Source organism: Schistocerca nitens, chromosome 7 (genome assembly GCF_023898315.1).
Source record: "Schistocerca nitens isolate TAMUIC-IGC-003100 chromosome 7, iqSchNite1.1, whole genome shotgun sequence".
Lineage (NCBI taxonomy): Eukaryota > Metazoa > Arthropoda > Insecta > Orthoptera > Acrididae > Schistocerca > Schistocerca nitens.
This window is the reverse complement of record NC_064620.1, coordinates 591003492-591024250: the sequence shown is the minus strand read 5'-3', so window position 1 is coordinate 591024250 and position 20759 is coordinate 591003492. Positions and strand designations below refer to the sequence as shown.

The 20759-nt window shown below is 43.9% G+C and overlaps 1 protein-coding gene across 1 annotated transcript in view; it reads right to left on the bottom strand.

The window, feature by feature from the left end:
* The window catches only part of LOC126195022 (uncharacterized), a 1313800-nt gene that overhangs the window by 43292 nt on the left and 1249749 nt on the right, over positions 1 to 20759 (bottom strand). The window contains exon 5 of the mRNA XM_049933457.1: positions 8622 to 8862. Within this exon, the coding sequence (XP_049789414.1) occupies positions 8622 to 8862 (241 nt within the window). The remainder of the gene's footprint in view (positions 1 to 8621; positions 8863 to 20759) is intronic.

The window sequence follows — 20759 nt, the reverse complement described above, 5'->3', positions numbered from 1 at the left end:
AAGGCATTATACACTGTCTTAAGGCAGTAAGGACCACAGTTGTCGTAACTGGTCCTTGACATTGGATATACTGCCACTGGCATGGAGTACGTGTCCGTGCTGGACTGACATACTTATGGCAGAACATATCTGGCAGCACACTCGTGAAGAGCATAAACATATAAGACCGAGCGAGGTGGCGCAGTAGTTAGACACTGTACTCGCATTCGGGAGGACGACGGTTCAATCCCGCGTCCGTCCATCCTGATTTAGGTTTTCCGTGATTTCCCTAAATCACTCCAGGCAAATGCCGGGATGGTTGCTCTGAAAGGGCACGGCCGAATTCCTTCCCCATCCATAACTACATGTTCTACATGTTCTAGAATGGCAGGCGGAGATTTGAAGCGTTTACTTTGTGTTTGGTACATAACACTGGAATCCTACTCTGGGTTGGTCAAATGTGGCCGGCGGAAACCTTGACGAATGTGCTTGCCTTGGCGTTCCCTTGTTGTCCAACATCAGGAGACCCTTACATCTAAGTGCCTCATAAATCATGATACTGCATGATTTGATCAGCTGGCCAAATGCAGATCTACAGCTACCCCCTCACACACTCTGCTGAATGCTGATAACGCTATCTTACACGAGTACGTGACATTTTCATGTCCTCCACAGCTGTCGCTCAAAATATGACATCGTTCATCCCGCTTGTACACCCTACCAGGCCTAGTAGCAACACTATTGGTCTCTTGTGGCCACTCTACCTGTCAGAGAATATTGCAGCTCTATAATCATTTACAAACGCTGCTCCAATGGTGTCTACTTGTAGGAAATTACAGCCGAGCGGTCTAGGGCGCTGCAGTCATGGACCGTGCGGCTGGTCCCGGCGGAGGTTCGAGTCCTCCCTTGGGGATGGGTGTGTGTGTTTCTCCTTAGGCTAATTTAAGTAGTGTGTAAGCTTAGGGGCTGATAACCTTAGCAGTTAAATCCCATAGGGTTTCACACACATTTGAACATTTTTTTTGGAAATTACTTTGATATCCACTTATGTCTGGGTGCTTCACTTTATTAGTCAGACAATGTAAGAGGGTCATCGAGGTGCAACCCAAAACTACACTCCCTAAATGCAAACCATTCATCGAACAGAAAAAATGAACAGGACGCTCTTTTAGTAAATTTAATTATTTAAGTTTCGTGCTTTGGCTACGTTTCTGCTGGAGGACATGCTTTTCAAATTATTGAAGAATAACGCGTTTCAAGGCCACTTTTGTACGCTTTCCTTGAATAATTCGAGAGCTACAGCCTCTAGTGGGAATGTATCCCAGTTTATAATTCAACTGCATTATATTTCTTACAAAAAGGTCTTGTTCATTTATTTTTCTGCAGGACTAATAGTTTGGGCCTAGCGAGCGAGAGAATTTGAAATTCTTTCACATGGTATTTGAGGGTGTTGCTGGTTGCATAACAGCGGTAGGGACAACTGTATCATCCTGTATAATACCATATAGCAATATTAAATATGAAAATGAAATTCTGTTAATTTAAACCTGTATACGTTTCAGACAACCATTGACATTTCTTAAATGGCATCAAAAAGGCAACACTTGTACTGCTGCACAGTGATGTACACTTGAGAGCGGCAACATGTTAAAAGAATAAATGAAATACGAGTACGTTTCTGTAGTACGAGCATCAGACTATGATGCAGGATAGAGATGATGCAAAGGACTTTAATGGGTAACGATTTACGAAGATTGGGTTGGAAGTAGGAAGTGGTCGGAAAAGAATGAGGAGCACGAAGACAGACAGTACTGATACGCGAGTAGCGGTTTTCGTGACGAATGCAAGGAAAAGAAACGCGAGAGAAAGGATGGCCGAAAACTTGCGTCGTGCAGCAGAAACGAAATGAGGAAATCTCCGGTCCAGGAAGTTCCAGCTGGAAGGAAGTTGCTACTCCATTAAACGATAGACGTCCCTCGGGATTCCGACGAGGATTGTATTTTCCGCGGTAGTAAATTACCGTCAAGGGGAGTCGGCTCGTCTGGTACATTTATAAATGCCCAGCCGGCATGCCAGCAGCGGACGGGAAGAAGTAAGAAAGGGGAGCGGCGAGACAAGAAAGGAGCAGCTCCGGGCCGAGCGACCGGCAGCCGGCGCCCGAGTGGCCGGATTATTGGTTTTTAGCCGAATTGGATGTCTGCTCGACCTGCGCTGCCGAGACGCGGCCGCATTCGGCGTGTAATGAGTTCTGAGGAGGGCGCAGACGCGAGGCCGCGGTGCGAGGGCCGTCGTGGGAATGAGCAACGCCTTCTGAGCTGTGCTCAGCGCTCAGCGGCGTCGCGGCGCCGGCTCCGGGTGTGCGCCGCCGTTCTCTGCAGGCGCGGACGGGAGGTCAGACGAAGCGAGACACGCCACTTCAGAATCTGTAACACTAAACGGCTAAAACTGTCACCCGCCAGCAATTTCTTGTAGTCTATGTAACGTCTTCCACGGGCAACTAAAATGGGATTTTCAATATTACATACACACTGATCTGCAAAACGTAAGTACGAGAGAGATACAGTAGCATAACATAGTAACTCTCGGTGGAAATGAATGAAAGTACTGGCAAGTGAAGTAGGTGTGATTACAGCGCCAGGTGGGGTTGGTCCCGCAAAAAGAGCCATCTGAATGAATGGGGAAAGAGACTGTATGTGCACTGTGGTGTTCTTCTTCATTACAACATGGCGCGGAAACAACGTCTGTGTAACTTCACGCGGCGAAGCATCGTTAAAGAACCAGAAGGACGAGGTGTGACGAGTGTAGCCCAGTATTTTGGTATCGCTCGCAGCATTGTTCCACATACACGGAGAGCGTTTCGAGCTACAGGAACTTCTGGCCGAAAGAGAGGAAGTACTGCAGCAGTCACCTACAGCAGCCGCTTCTTTATGGAGCAGTAGGCTGACCAGGTTCCGGAGAGAGAAAACCGGGACTCTTGTTTATATAATTCGCAACTATATTTACTCTTACCTTCCTCGTCATTATCGTGTTATTTCGAATCCGATAGTAGTGGGTGAATTCTGCCAACAATGCGTCACCGTTTCGTTTGACAGCAGACCATTAGGACGAGTGTGCATACATGCCAAAGAATACTCAATAAGCACTGGTAAGACACGCCACATCGCCTACATCTTTCACGAAACTAACTTTCATATGACGGAACTCCCTTTAGGAGAAACGGTTTATGTGATGCTCCTTTATACCTGCTTTTGATTGGGATTTGAACCTCGCCACCGCTTACATTTTGCATGAAAATATTAAGCAATGGCGGTCAAAGACATCCAGCATAAGAAGTCAACCTCATTCAATCAACGGTCTAGCCTTTTTTTTCCTGTCTCCTGGCTGGCTCGATGCGGCCAGCCATGAATTCCTCCTTAGCGGTATCCTCTTCCTCTCAGAGTTGCACTTGCACCTTACGTCCTCAATTATATGTTGCATATATACTAGTCTGTATTCCATACAGATTTTATCCTCTACCGCTCTCTCTAGTAACACGGAATTTATTTTCAGATGTCGTAACACGTTTCCTATCATCCTATCCCTCCTTCTAGTTAGTGTTTTCCACACTTTCCTCTCCTGTGTGATTCTGCGGAGAATCTCGGAACTCCTCACCTTCTGAATGTAGCTAATTTTCAACGTCTTTCTATGACACCACGTTTCAAACGTTTCGATTCTCGTCTGTTGCTGTTTTCCCAGACTCTACGATTAACTGCCACACAATAATGTACTCGAAATATACAATCTTCGAAATTCGTTCCTCAAATTGACGACAATGTTTGATACTACACTGAAGAGCCAAAGGAATGGCTACACTGGCTTTATATCGTGTAGGGTAGTCAGTATTTGTGTTGGAGGGAACAGACACCATGAATTCTGCAGGGCTGTCCATAAATCCGTAAGAGTACGAGGGGGTGAAGATCTCTTCTGAACAGCACGTTCCACGATATCCCAGATATGTTCCACAATGTTCATGTCTGGGGAGTTTGGTGGCCATCAGAAGTGTTTAAATACAGACGAGTGTTCCTGGAGGCATTCTGTAGCAATTCTGGACGTGTAGATGTGTCGCATTGTGCTGCTGGAATCTCCCAAGTCTGTCGGAATGCGCACTAGACATAAATGGATGCAGGTGGTCAGACAGGACGCTGAAGTACGTCTCACCTGTCAGAGTATCGGTGGTCCAATAAGACTCCAACGGCACTCGACCCACACCGTTACAGAGCATCTACTAGCTTGAACAGCCCCCTCTGCATACGTATATATTCTCAGTACAATTTGAAATGAGACTCCTCCGACCAGGCAACACGTTTCCAATCATCAACAGTCCACTGCGGGTGTTAACGTGCCGGGGGACGCGTAAAGCTTTGTGTCGTGCAGTTATCATGGGTGTACGAGTGGGCCTTCGACTCCGAGAGCCCATACCGATGATGTTTCGTTGAATGGTTCGCACGCTTACAATTGTTGATGGGCCAGCATAGAAATCTGCAGCAATCTGCAGAGGGGTTGCACTTCTGTCATTCTGAACGATTCTCTTCAGTTGTCGTAGGACCCGTTCTTGCAGGAGCTCTTTACGGCCGCAGTGATGTCGGAGATTTGATGTTTTACCGGATTCCTGATATTCAAGGTACACTCGTGAAATTGTCGCACGGGAAAATCGATACGTCAGAGATGCCTTGTCTCATCGCACGTTCAGGCTGACATTGTGACAGCAGTACCCGATGTAACAGCTGCGACAGACACTTGTCACCTTGTATAGCCATTGCCGATCGCGACGCCGTATCCTGCCTGTCTATGTATCTCTGTATTTGAATACGCATGCCTATACCAGTTTCTCTGGCGCTTCAGTGTACATGACGTCACATGACCAGGAATGTCCTCTCTGCTGGTTCTAATCTGCTGTTTATTTCCTCCGTACCTGGTTCGTCCGTCATGTGTTACTTTGCTCTCCAGATAGCACAAGTCTTTAATTTCGTCTGCGTCTTAGTTAGTTTTGATGTAAAGCTTATGGCTAATTTCATTTCTGCAACTACTCATTACTCTTCTCTTTGTTCGGACTCCTCTCACCCATAATCTGTACTCAACAGACTGTTGACTCCACTCATAGCGTCCGTTAAGACTTCTTCACTTTCACTGAGAATAATAATGTCACCAGCGAAACTTGTCATTTATGTCGTCTTACCCTGAACTTTTACGTCCCACTATTGAATTTTTCTTTTATGTGCGTCATTGGTTCTTCGATGTTTTTTATTGAACGTTAGAGACGAAATGTTACCTCCCTGTGATATACACTTGGTGTTTGGTCTTCTATTCTCCTTGTTCCCCCGCGTTTCTTATACATATTGTATATTAGACGTCTTTGCCTGTAGTTTATATTTCTCAGAACTCTGGAATACCTTGCACCAAATTACATTATCGAACGATTTTTCCAAGACGACAGTCTGGTGTAAGGAGATTCTACGCACGTAGGTAATGATTTCAGAAATTCCGATGAGATATTACCTCTGCATTCTGCCTTATTTGACTTCATGCCTCACACGCTCTGTTGATCTCCAATACTGGATACCCTATGTCTTCCATATTGACTTCATTTCTTCTTCTATCGCGTCATTAGACCTTTCCTCCACCTTATGTACTTTTTTCATCTACCTGCTTTCTCTTCTAAGTTTAGAATCGGAATTCAGCCTGTAATAATAATCTTGGCATTTTTGCTTTCCAGTTTACGAAACGTTGTTTTGACTTTTTTATATGATGAAACTGTTATTCCACCGGCCATTTCCTTTTTGATTTCTCAATTCTTCTAGCATCCATTTCGCCCCAGTTTAACTGAAATTCCATTTTACTTCTTTCCTAAGTGACTCCTGTTGCTATCTTCCCGTCTTTTCCTGAACAGGTTCGTATTTCCTTCTTTTGTTCATCATGTATTTCAATTATTTATTCTGTTACCTAAAATTTCTTCGGAGTAACCTCCTTGTGCGTATACTTGTCTAACTTCTGTGTTTTCTTCTTAAGAGGAGTTCATTCCTATCATACAATACTGACTACGGTGATATTATCACAATATCTACAGCCGTAGATACTTCAAAAATTTTTCGTCATTCTTCATTTCTTCAGTATACCACTTTCTCCACATTGATACTTACCGAAAAATCTCTCAAAATTCAAACTACTCTACATCATTGCTATATTGTGATGTGAATCAATACCTGTTCGAACGTACGTTTCACGATATAATATTTGAATTTCTGAACTGCTTTCTAGCTGTGATGTAATCCACTTAGTGTCTTTCCGAGTCTCAAAGCCTTTTAGAAGTATATTTCCCCCTTGCGATATTTCAGCTTGTTCAATTTCAGTAGTTTTATATCATCTTTTTCCAACCACGGATCCGTAACACTAATATTCTCATACAGATTATACCAATGACCTTGTGAAAGTTCAGCGTTTAGTTCTGAGACCCTTGCTGCCAAAGATCAATCTGTTACTAATCTTTATTGCTATTTCAACAGCGTTCGCCATCCTTGGACGGATTTATATCATCTCAGCAGCATAACTTACTAATTTAACCATAGCGTCTTAGTAAAGAAGAAACACGTGTTGAAAAAGTTCTGCATTTATCAAGAGACAAACAGTTGGATTTACACTAATATTTCAACTTTATAGATACTTCTTGCTATTTTACGGTGTTACTATTAGATGATATCCATGGCTGTGTGCTAGAGATTAATGGTCGTAACGACGATTGATGTGAAATCCAGTATTATGAAAAAATAAATATTATACAATAAATACCTGTTGCGTTGGTCTGTGATGCGGGTGTGGACATTACATAACTGATTTGGGTGGAAAGGAGATATTTTAGATTTGGCAGATTTCCTAGACATACTTGTGGAATTTGTGGTAGCGAATTGTCACAATTTAACATTTCACTGCTCCAAACACACGCACCCACGCACACGTACACACACACACACACACACACACACACACACACACACACACACACACGCACACACACACACACACACACACATGCGTTTACCGTTGGCTGATATCAACAGAACATTTCAGCAGGCTGAAGAAATAATCTAGATGACTAGAGGCTAAATATTTACATTAATTATTCACAATCTGAAATCATCACAGTAGGGTTAGAAGCCTGATATGTTTCCTACCCTTTCTTTGCTACTAATAAGCACTTGTTGCCTCGTGAAAGTGTGCATAAGATATGAAGGTCTCTGTTGGTGCTATTAGGACATTGATTATTTCGGTGGTTCATTCGAATATTCGCGCATTTGTTGATCACTGTGATAGTACAGCAGCTTCGCTGACATTCATTAGCATATCAGTACAACTCTTGCTTCCTAGTTACGCTGCCAGTCATCTGATCAAATTTTACATTGTTGTTCACACCAGAATCAGTCTATACTTAGTATCTAAAGATGAGTGTGTTTTAAAACCTGGACTACCTACAGGCTTTTTGCAATTGCGATGAACTTATACTAATATACGAAGAGGCAGTAAGATTTGAGGGAACTAATCATATGGTAAGTACTGTGGTTATGTGTGCTGTCCTGAGATTCACCAGAGACCCTAAATCTATAAATTATATTTAGTTCCCTTCTGTATTTCATTTTCAAACCACTCATTTAAGTTATAGAAACGCTTGGCACAAACATGATGCATTCACAACATTCCTGTATAAGACGATGTTTTAGGAGTTCAGCACCTCATCTGCACTCTGGTGAAATACCCTTTAAACGATACTGTTTGATGTTATCAAAGCGTTCAGTAAAAAGAGAGTTTTATTTGTACAGATGCACAAATGAAGTGCTTATAGAATATGTGGAATTTAAAGGGCGGATGGTTGATTATAAATAATCAAGGAAATGTTATATGGTCTGGTAGGGTTGTTGGTATGTGGACTTTATGAATGGTGTGTGCCTGACTTTTTTTTATTAGGACTATAGGATGCATAGAGAAAAGAAAGGGAAGGGAGTAAACAACAGAGGTGAGAGGAACAAATAATTAGAGAAAACTAAAGAGAGGAGTAAAGGAGGAAATAAAAAATGTTAAAGAGGAGTAGAGGGTTACAGAGGAGGATGAGGGGAGAAAGGAATAGAGAAGGAGAGGATTGTAGGACAGTACAGAGAATAGATGAGTAGACAAATAGGGAAAAGGAATAAGGGTGGTGAGGATAAGAGAAAAGTGGAGAAGTCAATAGAGAAAAGGGCAGAGTTGAGAATTTGAGAAAAAAGAGATGAGAGGTGACAGGGGGATTAGAGAAAATGGGAGGAGGAAATAAGAGAGGATTGAAGACAGGATGGTAGAAGCAGGGAAGGAATATAGAAGGAAAGACGAGAAGAGAAGAGAACACCGAAAAGAGAGTGTACGAAGAGATAAGATGGCGATGAGATGAGACTATATCTGAGGCGAGTGAGAGATGAGAAGTGCAGAGAATAGGACGAGAGTGTAGCAAGAAAAGAGGAAACTGAAGTGAGAAGAAGGAACGTAATGGAAGAGAGAATATTAAGAGATACAAAGGAAAGCTACAATATTTCTAACCAGGAACAATGAGTGGGGGTGTGGTTACTCAGAATGCGACAGCTTACCCCTCTGCGGCACGGGCTCGGCCTGCGCGGGTGGGGGCGGCGCCAGCTGCAGCGCGGCCTCCTGCTGGTAGATGCCGGCCAGCTCGGCGCGACAAGTCAGCGTGGCGGTCAGCCGACCTCCGGGGGCGGCGAACACGCCGGCCGGGTCCGAGAAGTGGGCCGAGCGCAGGCGCACGCTCAGCGACATGACGCTCGTCTGCAGCGAGTCCGCCGACAGCACGCGCCACCCGTTCCCCGACACCTGCCGGCACACAGCACGCCGGGACTTCAGGCAACCACATTTTTCACTGAGTGGCCTCAGACCTGCCAAAACTGTAGTTTTACAAGGAACTATACGGGAGCCGAAAGGGTCCAATTGTATTGCGGCACAAAATTATACGATCACTTTTTTCGAAACTTCGTAATTGTCTTCCTTCCCGACGAAATTTGGCTCGAAGGTGCCAACAATCTTACTGTGTAATGTTACAAAACCGTGGCGCCCTCCGACGTTACACTCGGTCTCACAGTCAAACATCCAGATGTCAGACACTCAGATCGGTAGCAGTTAAAAAGAACACCAGATCTGCGAAGTATCGCAAAAGCGCATGGTGCTTTGCAAATATTAATATCCGCGGTAGTTGAAAAAAAATGGAATGAAATATAAGAGAAGGTGGCAGAGCGTCAGATCGTCGTACTAAGGATCCCAATTTCGAAACCCACTAACGGCGATTTTTTAATAGCTTGAATGTGACATTGTTATACGGGAGAACATTTTTGTAAGATGTAAAAAGGATGTTTCGGAGTTTGTAGCAATGTTATTTTGGCAGTCTGCTTTCGCTTCGTTGTTGAAAGTAGCAAACCTATAGAGTGCATTTGTATAGATAGGTGTGCTGTTACCTATGCAAATATGCGCTAAAGGACTGCTACTTTCAGCTATCGAAGCGAAAGCAGACTCCCGAAATAACATTGCTACAAACTCCGAAACGCCCTTTATACATTTTAGAAGCCGGCCAGTGTGGCCGAGCTGTTCTAGGCGCTTCAGTATGGAACCGCGCAACCGCTACGGTCGCAGGTTCGAATCCTGCCTCGGGCATGGCTGTGTGTGATGTCCTTAGGTTAGTTAGGTTTAAGTAGTTCTAAGTTCTTGGGGACTGATGACCTCAGATGTTAAGTCCCAAAGTGCTCAGAGCCATTTGAACCATTTGAACATCTTAGGATAAAGCTCTCCCATATAACAGTTTCACGCGTAAGCTGTTAAGTGGGTATCGAAGTCGGGATCTTTAGTACGACGATCTGACGCTCTTCTCACTCACTTACCTGCGACATTGATATTTGCACGTCACACATGCGCTTTTGCGAGACTCCGTAGTTGTGGTGTTCTTTCTAATTACCATTTACGCACGTTCAGCTGGACTAAAGATCACATCACGAACCTAATCGATATTCTGATTTGTACACTATCAATATACAACGTCTGCTACCGATCTGAGTGTCCGACAAGTGGAGGTTTGGGTGTCAGCCGAAAAAGAGGGGGCTGAGTCAAGTGCGAAATCGCAGGGCGCCACCCTTTTGCACCATTTAAGAGGAAGAATGTAGGCACCTTTGAGCCAAGTTTCAAACTTATGCGTTGGAATTCGAGACAATTACGATGTTTAGAAAAAGTGATGCTTTAATTTTGTTGCTCAGTTTAGAAACATTACCCAATCATCATTAGCTATATCCAATCCAGTGCTGGATGTAGACTTCGTCTGAACTGGAAAGTAAGGCATCCTATGTTGTTACACAGTCTCACGTCCCTCTTCGGTTCCTTTTCACACGATCGGCGTCATGACCCTCATGCAAGGATTTTTAATAGGATTTCCGGTGTTCCTTGTTACGAGTCGTGTAGAGCGATGAATCAGGTTTCTTGATACACCATGTCTATGGTCGATGATTGCAAGTTTGTCAATGTGAGACTACCCTTTCTCTACAGATGAGTACGTTGGGATGCAATTGATTAGGTCTCTCTAGACCCAGATCTGCGGCACCCTATACCAGAGATAGTACACTGTTTACAGTGAAGTAGCTGTTACCTACGACTTTCATCTCGTACCAGCAATTTCGTTATGATGAGTGATGTCAAGTAAGTTAGTAATTCACAAATATCGTGGTTTACAGCAGTTACTTACACGAATACTTATAAACGTATTTAGTGCTCCTATATGCCAGATGGTTATAATTAAATTCAAGGTACTCACGAAGGTACGTTGTGTGCTGTAACCATCGCATGGCAGCGACACTTGGTAGATACGCTAGTTCGTTAAAGCGGAACCGATTTGCCCTGGAAAAAAAAACATTGTTCCACCCGGAGAAGATGAGGATGATATTCGAAAACACGGGCAAGTGTGATGTGGCACATGGAAGAGGAAGGCGTATTATCCCGATGGAAGTTACTGACCAAATTGCTGTTGCTGTAACTAACCAAGCAGGACGTGCCACGTTAGTGTTAGTGCTCGCAAAGTGTCACGAAAATTGTCCATCCCACGGTCAAAAAGTGCGGAAAGTTTTGCAGTCTGTTTTTAAGTGGTACCTGTACACGATCCAGGCGGTGCAGCAACTGAAACCTTGTGATCCACAGGTATGTCCTGACTTTGCTCTTCGGTTCCTGGCACGGATCGGCGCTGATGACATGTGGCTGGCCAATATTCTGCTGTTAGACGAAGCATATTTTACACTACTGGGTGCAGTGAATAAACAAAACTCCCGAATCTGCGGTGATGCTAAACCACGTGTTATGCACGAAGAACCATTGCATTCGCATTATGTGAGGGTGTGGTATGGATTCACAAGCACATTTATTCTCCGTCCTTTCTTCTTTGAGGAGTATTCACCCAGAGGGTCTGTCAGGTGTGCCGGAAGAGCTCAAGTGTGTGAAAACCACTGTTTTCATGCAAGATGAAGCAATACCTCATGTTACCCGCCCAGTGCTTAACGCAACCTTCCACGAACGTTTTATCTCCAGAGGTTTATCAGATGTATGGTCTTAAAGATCACCTGATTTGATTCCATGTGACGTTTGGCGCTGGGAGACATCTAAGAGAATGCATTTAACGCAGACATGTTCGGTCTCTAGATAGTATAAAGTCCAGTATACAAGAAGACGTTGCTCAGAGTCCACCGTAACTGCAGCGAGCAACTATTGATCACATCGTTTTACGGATGAATCATCTCGTCGACGTCTCCGGTGATCTTATTGAACAACGGTGTAAGTGGTGGTTAATAATAAAATCGACGTTACACGTTTCTCACTTGTTTCACCTTTCCTGCCCATGTCCAGTTCCTAATTCATTATATATGGATACATTTCCATGCGTCTACCTTGCATTCGCAATGCCGGATTTGCAACTGTCGGGGAATTCTGGAATTAATTTTTTTCCCCATGTGTTTCGGTTCATCAATAACGCATTAGACAGTCCACCAAGATTAGCTACCAGACGATAATTACAGCCCACACTATCGGCAGCTGCACTTATAATCATCTCACAGACACAGAAGGCGTTTCTATTATTTTGCCGAAGTCGAATATATTAGTTAAAAATATTTTTAAAAAATAGTTTACTTTTATGAGCTATTCATTGCGTGATCTCAACGCAGTTCAGTAAACAACGATTTTCGTCTTGCCTTCTTTTCAAAGACGTACAGATTCTGGGGGCTGCATAAACTGAGCGCACAACAAGGAGTTGCCTACGAGGAAAGCACGTTTTTTTTCTAAATGCACAGTGACAACTTTGAGTGTTTGCCCTCGGGTATTATTTATGGTCAGTCGAAATGCAATTTTTAGTAGGAACAGCAATTCAAAAGGCAAATCCGCCGGTATAACTGAGATTTGCGAAATAAAAACACTTTCCCCTTCTGCTGTGCTAGTAATTATAATAGCTGAAAAATATTTCGGCCCAGAAATGTAACTTGTAAGTGTGTATACCATACAAGAAATTTCATAATTTTTTAAAGAATTTACGTTCATTGATGTAAAAAAAGGTGTCCCATTTCCTACTTGACTCTCTTAGAGGGCGATGATTCTTTTTTACTGTCTAAAGTAGCCCAGGTCATCCCCCAGGGTACAAGGTACCCCTTTGCCACATTTCATCAAAACCGGTTCAATGGTTTAGTCGCAAAAACGTAAGAGGCAGAGCTACTTTGGCATTTATAGTATGAGCATGAAAAGCTTAGGACGGAGTTCACGCTCGAAATAGTTTAGAATGGCTGTTATCGATGTCTAATGTGGGAACTAGTCTGCTGTGCTTAGGCTGGAAGCCTTCACAGCTGATAATGATATCTAATTGGTACACTGTCCGAAAACCGGTAATCTAAGCTTCTACTGCGTGCCGATCTAATTCCACTCGAATGCGAGTAATTAGATTACACGTAAAAGCCACTGGAGTCATTTGTCCCACCAACTTCAATTTTTTTAATGAGAGCAGCTGTTGTTACGTAGCACACCTACTACTAGAACAAGAAGGCCTGCACATGATTTTCAATAATATAGCAACTTCAAGCGACAAAAGAAAGTCATGTAACAACTAAATTTGTCGTCGTCATAAATATATTGTCTAATTCCGGGTATTCCAAAATTGTCCTCTTACGGAACACTGAGAACCCTATACTTTGGTGGAATATCGTGTTTATTTTTAAGGTTAATACAATTTTTGAAAAATGAGAAAAACTTGTTTTACTCAGTGACAACTTCTGTTTCAAAACATAAATAACTACGCAGAAATCATACTAAAAATAAAAAAAGTAATATCGTGTGAATGTCGCAAAAAACGCCATGTTACTAACAGTTCTTCTCGGAGCACTTAATCGCTGGTGTGCAGCGCAACACGGTTTGGGAAAACCTGTCCTAACTAATGGTTCAAATGGCTCTGCGCACTATGGGACTCAAATTCTGAGGTCATCAGTCCCCTAGAACTTATAACTACTTAAAACTAACCAACCTAAGGACATCACACACATCCATGCCCGAGGCAGGATTCGAACCTGCGACCGTAGCGCCTAGAACCGCTCGGCCACGCCGGCCGGCCCTGTTCTAACTGTTTCGCGCTATATGTGCGTTCTCGCTCTTTCACCTCTCACAATACATATTCTGTCAAACGCGCTCTCAAATGCGAATATCGATACCAGCGCTACTACAGTTGATCTGCAAATTGATCAACATCAGTATAAGCATCAACAACACGGTATCCAAACTACAGTGCTGCGTTGCGTGAACGGGACTGACATTAATTTGAAACTGACTTACTAAATAATCTGCTTCAATGATTACATTAAGAATAGCTTTTGTTTACCAAGATAACACTGACATTGTTACATATTAGGGATGCTATTTTGAGCTCCGAGTATAACAGTGGAGTGACACAATGATGACAGTGACGATTTCTACAAACTCTACAAGTTTTCGAATCGTAATTATGTGTCCTCCATCGCATATTTTGTCCACTAGTGACGCGGTCCCCATATCGCATTGAGCCACTCGTCGATATCAGATGGAAATTCTTATAGATCCTATGACGTTTCCCTGCATTTCATAGTGCATGTTTCCAGAGGAAAATTTAGTTGGATTGAGGACACGTGCGATGATATTTAGTTGACGATATGTCTTCGCAAACTTCCTTTGACTCATTTTGTGATCAATGTCTGCGATGGTTTTTAAAACAAGAAAATTCTATTACTCTGCGATATTCAGTACAGAATCATGTGAAAGAAAACAATTTTTGTTGGGGATGGAGCGGGAAATTCAAGGCGTTGACAGTTTTTCAAATGGTTTGATGCTGCCCGCCACAAATTTCTCTCCTGTGCCAAAATCTTCATCTCAGAATAGCACTTGCAGCCTAAGTCCTCAGTTATTTGCTGGACGTATTCCAATCTGTCTTCCTCAAAAAAAAAAAAAAAAAAAAAAAAAAAATATTGAAATGTGTGTGAAATCCTATGGGACTTAACTGCTATGGTCATCAGTCCCTAAGCTTACACACTACTTAACTTAAATTATCCTATGGACAAACACACACACCCATGCCCGAGGAAGAACTCGAAAGTCCGCCGGGACCAGCCGCACAGTCCATGACTGCAGCGCCTTAGACCGCAGTCTTCCTATATAGTACTTTACAGCTCCCTCCAGAACCATGGGAGTCATTCCCTGATGTCTTAACAGATTCTGTCATCCTGTCCCTTCTTGTCAGTGTTTTCCACATATTCCTTTCTTCTCCGACTCTGCGCAGAACCTCCTCATTCCTTACCTTATGAGTCCACCTAATTTGCAGAATTCATGTGTAGTATCACAACTCAATTACTTCGATTCTTTTCTATTCTGGTTTTCCCACAGTCCACGTTTCACTACTATACAATTCTCTGCTCTGAAAGTACATTCTCAGAAATTTCTTCCTCAAATCAAGGCCTATGTTTGACACAAGTAGACTTATCTTGGGGTATTTTCTGGAAAGAGGGAAGGAAGGCTAGTGGAGAAGAATTAGTGGACCGCTGCCGGCAGCGCCATTCGTTGGAAGCGGCGTTCCGCGGAACTTAGCAGATGCAAACTGCCGTTCGGGGAAAATGCATCAGCGCTCGGGTGACCATCGCCTGCCATCGGAGAGCTGTATGGCTGCACTGGGGGGGGGGGGGGGGGATGAGAGTGTGGGTGAGGGGGAGTGGCTGTAGGGGAGTGGACGGGGCGGGAAATGCGGCCGGCAATGTCGATTACAAGAGCGCGCGCAATGGAAGCACCTCTCGTTAGTCTCATCACCGGGCAATGCATTTTGATTAGCGTACTGCATTACAACGGACAATGGATCCGCAGATGACTCCGGGACTGTGGTGATGGGACGCCATGGGCAGGGAGCAGGCGCGACCGCGTTACCAGCCGCACGCGTTGCCTGCCCCATCATAACGGGGCAGGCCGCAGTCCGACTCTTGCGTCCCGATACGTTATCAATACCGTGAAACAGTATACTGTGAAACCCTCATACACACACACCGACAGCTGCAAATCTCTTTATTGTACTATGAGATTATATCTACTGATAGCTAGCAGGTCATGATAAAATTACATTACTGTATGTCCGAGGAGTAATCATAGAGTTTAAATTATCACATCGAAAATATAAGTAATTGTTTATACTAACGAAGAGATAGAGGGGCTGGCCAGTACTTACCTCAGCCCAGAACAGCCGATAGATACACAAAACAGAACAGAAAATTTACGTTCCTAGCTTTCGGAACTTTGATCTTTCGTCAGGGAGGAGAGGGGGGAAAGAAAGGGAAGAAGGGAAAGTGCAAGTCTCTGACAACCATGCCTCCATCCTTGCTACCCTCCCTGTTTACGTTTCCCTCTTGCTTCATAACCAGGGTTGTGAGTAACTGAATCCACTTTCCCTTCTTCCCTTTCTTTCCCCCCTCTCCAACTCTGACGAAGGAACAAAGTTCCGAAAGCTAGGAACGTAAATTTTCTGTTCTGTTTTGTGTATCTATCGGCTGTACTGAGCTGAGGTAAGTACTGGCCAGCCCCTCTATCTCTTTGTTAGTATTCGTTTCACATCTTTATATGAGCTTTCCCATTAATGATTTAAGTAATTGTTTTTCGTTTGCGTGTACATGTCTTCAGACCTGGTATGTATTGGAAATACGTTTCGCACAACGGTAGAATGACGCTAGAGAGACCAACAGAACATACCGCTGCCCGTTCATGAAGTTTCATCATTTGAAGGTAAACAAAGGTATAACAGTGCATTTTGAGGCAGTGTAATGAGACAGTGGCAATGAACCATATGTGACACCGTGGTTAGTTTACTCAGATGTTTCAAGTGTCGTCTGAACGGCTTAAGACGAAACGGCATTTATCAATTATTATCGTACTTCGCGTAGTTTTAAACGCGCCAAATGTCAGGCGCTGGAGTTCTCAAGTACGTTCACTTATTCAAAAAGCGACGCGAACCAACGCAGCATCGCAAGTATTGCAGCTGTTCTTTACGCATCTAAACCCCACGGAGGGTTATTATGTGTATCGTTATGATCCCGAGACACAGGAGCTATGCAAACAGTGAAGACACAACCATAATCGGGCATGGTGGTGCTGAGTGATAATTTGGGACACACACACACACACACACACACACACACACACACGCGCGCACAAACAGTGTGGTGGCAAGAGAATATGCTCGTAAGGGGCAAACCATCGCGCGTCATACATCCCAAATTTCCTGATCAGTTTACAAAACGCAGACGTTGATCCAAGAGAAAGTGCCAGTTAATTTTGCAGAAGACTATGGAATTTTGCCGCTTCCCCATTTTCTCCTGACGCGGCACGCAATGATTTCAATTCCGTCTTTTGATAGATAAACAACTGCGTGTCAAGCATTTATAAACTGCCAACGAGGTGATTTCGATGTTGAATGTTCTGTGAATAGCCGAAATACAGACTTTTACAATGTAAGTCTCCGTTAAGTTACTTACCGTTGGGAAAAATATTTTGCAGTGAAGGGTGAATTTGTAGAGACGGACTAACAATCGTCGAGAAGTGCCATACTCATAGCTTTATTTTCTCAGGGTCTCACTTAAAATCTTAAGACTACACAGTACGTACAATACAAGATAATTTCCATGATTACCATACCAATACTTGATTCGTAGGATGGAGCAGGGTGAGGTCTGAGACTGTGTTACGGAAATAATAAAATAACAATCATTATATTTCACGCTAATTTTTATTCGATTATTCATTGGTACAACGCATTTAGGGAGCGTGCTACCATCGTCAAGTTCCAAAATACATACGTCAAAAAAAGTTTTGCATCACCCCGGCTCCCACAACTCCTGAAGATAGACGTTGGCTGTGGACATTGTATCACAGACACAGTCCCTTTCACTATTCAGAGATATCAATAAACCGGCCCAAAACTGAAAACAACTAGGCACGATAAGTGCCTATTAGATGGAAGGGGTGCAACAGCCGATCAGTTCCAGTCATTCCACCAGGAAGGAGGTGCACGGCTCGTGTTGTCTGCAGTTCAACCATCCCCAGACGGTCAGTACCGCGATTCGATAGCGTCCGCATTCTATCTTTGTGCCATGAAGGGCTCTCAACAAGGGATGAGTCCATACCTCTCGGAGTGAACCAAAGCGATGGTTTTCGGACATGGATGAGATACAGAGACACAGGATCTGCCGATGACATGCCTCGCTTGGGCCGCCCAAGGGCTACTACTGTAGTGGGTGACTGCTACCTACGCATTATGGCTCGGAGGAAGCCTGATACTAATGGCACGATGTCGCATAATGCTTTTCGTGCAGCCACAGGATGATGTGTAACGACTACAACTGTACGTTATAGGCTGCTTCATGCACAACTTCACGCCCGACTTCCACGGCGAGGTCCACCTTTGCAAACACGACACCATACTCGCGGTAGAGATAAGCCCAACAGAATACCGAATGGACCGCTCATGATTGGCATCACATTCTCTTCACTCATGATTGTCGCATATGCCTTCCTCCTGTTCTGACTGAACGCCTTAGCCACACTGTCCAGAGACTGCAGCAAGGTGGAGGTTCCCTGCTTTTTTAGGGTGGCATTACGTGAGGCCGACGTAAGCAGCTGGTGGTCATGGAAGGCGCCGTAACGACTGTACGATATATGAATGCCATCCTCCGACGGATAGTGCAACCATATCGGCAGCACATTGGCGAGGCATTCTTTTTCATTGGTGAAAATTCGCCTCCCCCCCCCCTCCCCCTTATCGTGCACGTCTTGTGAATGACTTCCTTCAGGATAACGAAATTGCTCGACTAGAGTGGCACGCACGATGTCCAGACATGAACCGTATCGAACATGCCTGGGATAAATTGAAATTGGCTGTTTATGGACGACGTGATCCACCAACCACTCTGAGGGATCTACGCCGAATCGTCATTGTGGTGTGGGACAATATGGACCGATAGGGCGTTGATGAACTTGTGGATAGCATACCACAGCGAATACAGGCATGCATGAATGCCACGGGACATTCTACTGGGTATCAGAAGTACCGGTGTGTACAACAATCTGGACCACTGCCTCTGAAGGTCTCGCTGTATGGTGGTATAACATGCAATGTGTTGTTTTCATGAGCAATAGAAAGAGCGGAAATGTTGGTTACGTTGACCTCTATTCCAATTTTCTGTACAAGTTCGGGAACATCAATAATTGAATTGCTCACTAGTTGTTCTCAGCAATGGGTCACTGTGGCTCAGTCTGGCCGAACAGAAGAAAACAGGAAGCACACGTTTATAATGTGTACAGGAATTTTGTACACTTCTTGATATCCCTCCTCTCCTCCCCCCTACCCCCCCCCCCACCTACCCCAGCGACTTTCGCCGTTGACCTCCACGTCCTCTGCTTGTCCACCTCCTCCTCCATCCTCCTCTCTCTGTCCATAATCTCCTTCTTTCTTTCTCTGCCCATCATTTCCTCTCTCCTCTCTGTATATCTCCTCCCGACCCCTCTCACCCTTTATCTTTATCTCACTCCATCATCTGCTCCCGCCATCTATGTCCATCTCCTCTTGCCCGCTCTCTCCGACCTTGAGCTTTGTTTACTGTTAATGTAAATTCAGATTCTGTGGTAGTATATACCATAGGACTCTCCAGCAGGTACATGAAAACATGCGAGTATTCGACTGCAACGTTGTGCCAATATTTCAAAGGAAACGCTGAAGAACTTTCGTAGATTCACGATTTTTTACAAATGAACAGTTGAAGTTTTATTTAAGTAGGGTTATGTGAAGTGCAAGAAAGTTCTTTGCTGAGTAGCCGGCCGGAATGGCCGTGCGGTTCTAGGCGCTACAGTCAGGAACCGAGCGACCGCAGGTTCGAATCCTGCCTCGGGCATGGATGTGTGTGATGTCCTTAGGATAGTTAGGTTTAATTAGTTCTAAGTTCTAGGCGACTGATGACCTCAGAAGTTGAGTCGCATAGTGCTCAGAGCCATTTGAACCATTTGAACTTCTTCGTAGTCACAAATATTGACATACGTTAGTGCTTACTCTTCTGTGCGCTGTATTAGTTAAATAACTCAAAACAGTTCCTCCTGTATGTAAGTAGAACCGTCTTTGAGATTACTAATAAAATAATTCACACAGAATGCTTCATGCTAATATAAATTAATCTCTCTGGACAGTGGCTACAATTTTTAGAGACATAGACTGGTAAATCTTGAATTCTCTCTTACATCACAGAACTGCGTAATACAGGGTATATCAAAAAGTTTCATTCGATATGGCGCTGCTGTATTTCTGAAACTAGTAAAGATCCAATATTTTTTTTTTTTTTTTTTTTTTTTGATGAACGGCAATCGCAGAAAGTTTTTCTTCATACCTTTTCATAGGTGTTCAGTATTCCCCCTTCAGATCAACGGCGCATGTCAGAGTTGCATTGAGATTTTCCCACACTGTAGAGAGCATGTCATGAGTTACAGTTTCCACAGCTGCATGTATGCGATGTCTCAGTTCATTCATTGTTGTTGGTGAGGGAGGAACATAAACAGAGTCTTTTATAAACGCCTACAAGAATTAATCACCTACGGCTAGACCCGGTGACCTTGGAGGCCAGTAGTAAGGGCGTATCATTTGGCGCAGTGCGACCGATCCATCTTTGATATAAAAATTCACGCACTTCCATATCAGTGTGGAGGTGCCCCATCCTGTTGGTAAACGAAGTCGTTCGAGTCAGTCTCCAACTGTGGGATAAGAAATTTCTCAAGCATATCGAGATTTGTGCTTCCTGTAGCAGCATTCTCGGCGGTGATAAATGGACCATACATCTCTCCCGTGAAACTGCCCAAAACTCATTAAATTTTGGAAAGTGTCTCTGATGTTGTACAGCTTCATTTGCTTGTTCCGTGCCCCATATTCACACATTATGTCCGTTCACCTTTCCATTTAAATTGAACGTTGCCTAGTCACTAAATACTAAGCGTGGGAGGAAACTGTCATCCTCCAACTTGCCAAGAACGAATTTACAGGACTCCACACGTTGTTTTTTGTCACCTTTCAAATGGCTCTGAGCACTATGGGACTTAACTTCTGTGGTCATCAGTCCCCTAGAACTTAGAACTACTTAAACCTAACTAGCCTAAGGACATCACACACATCC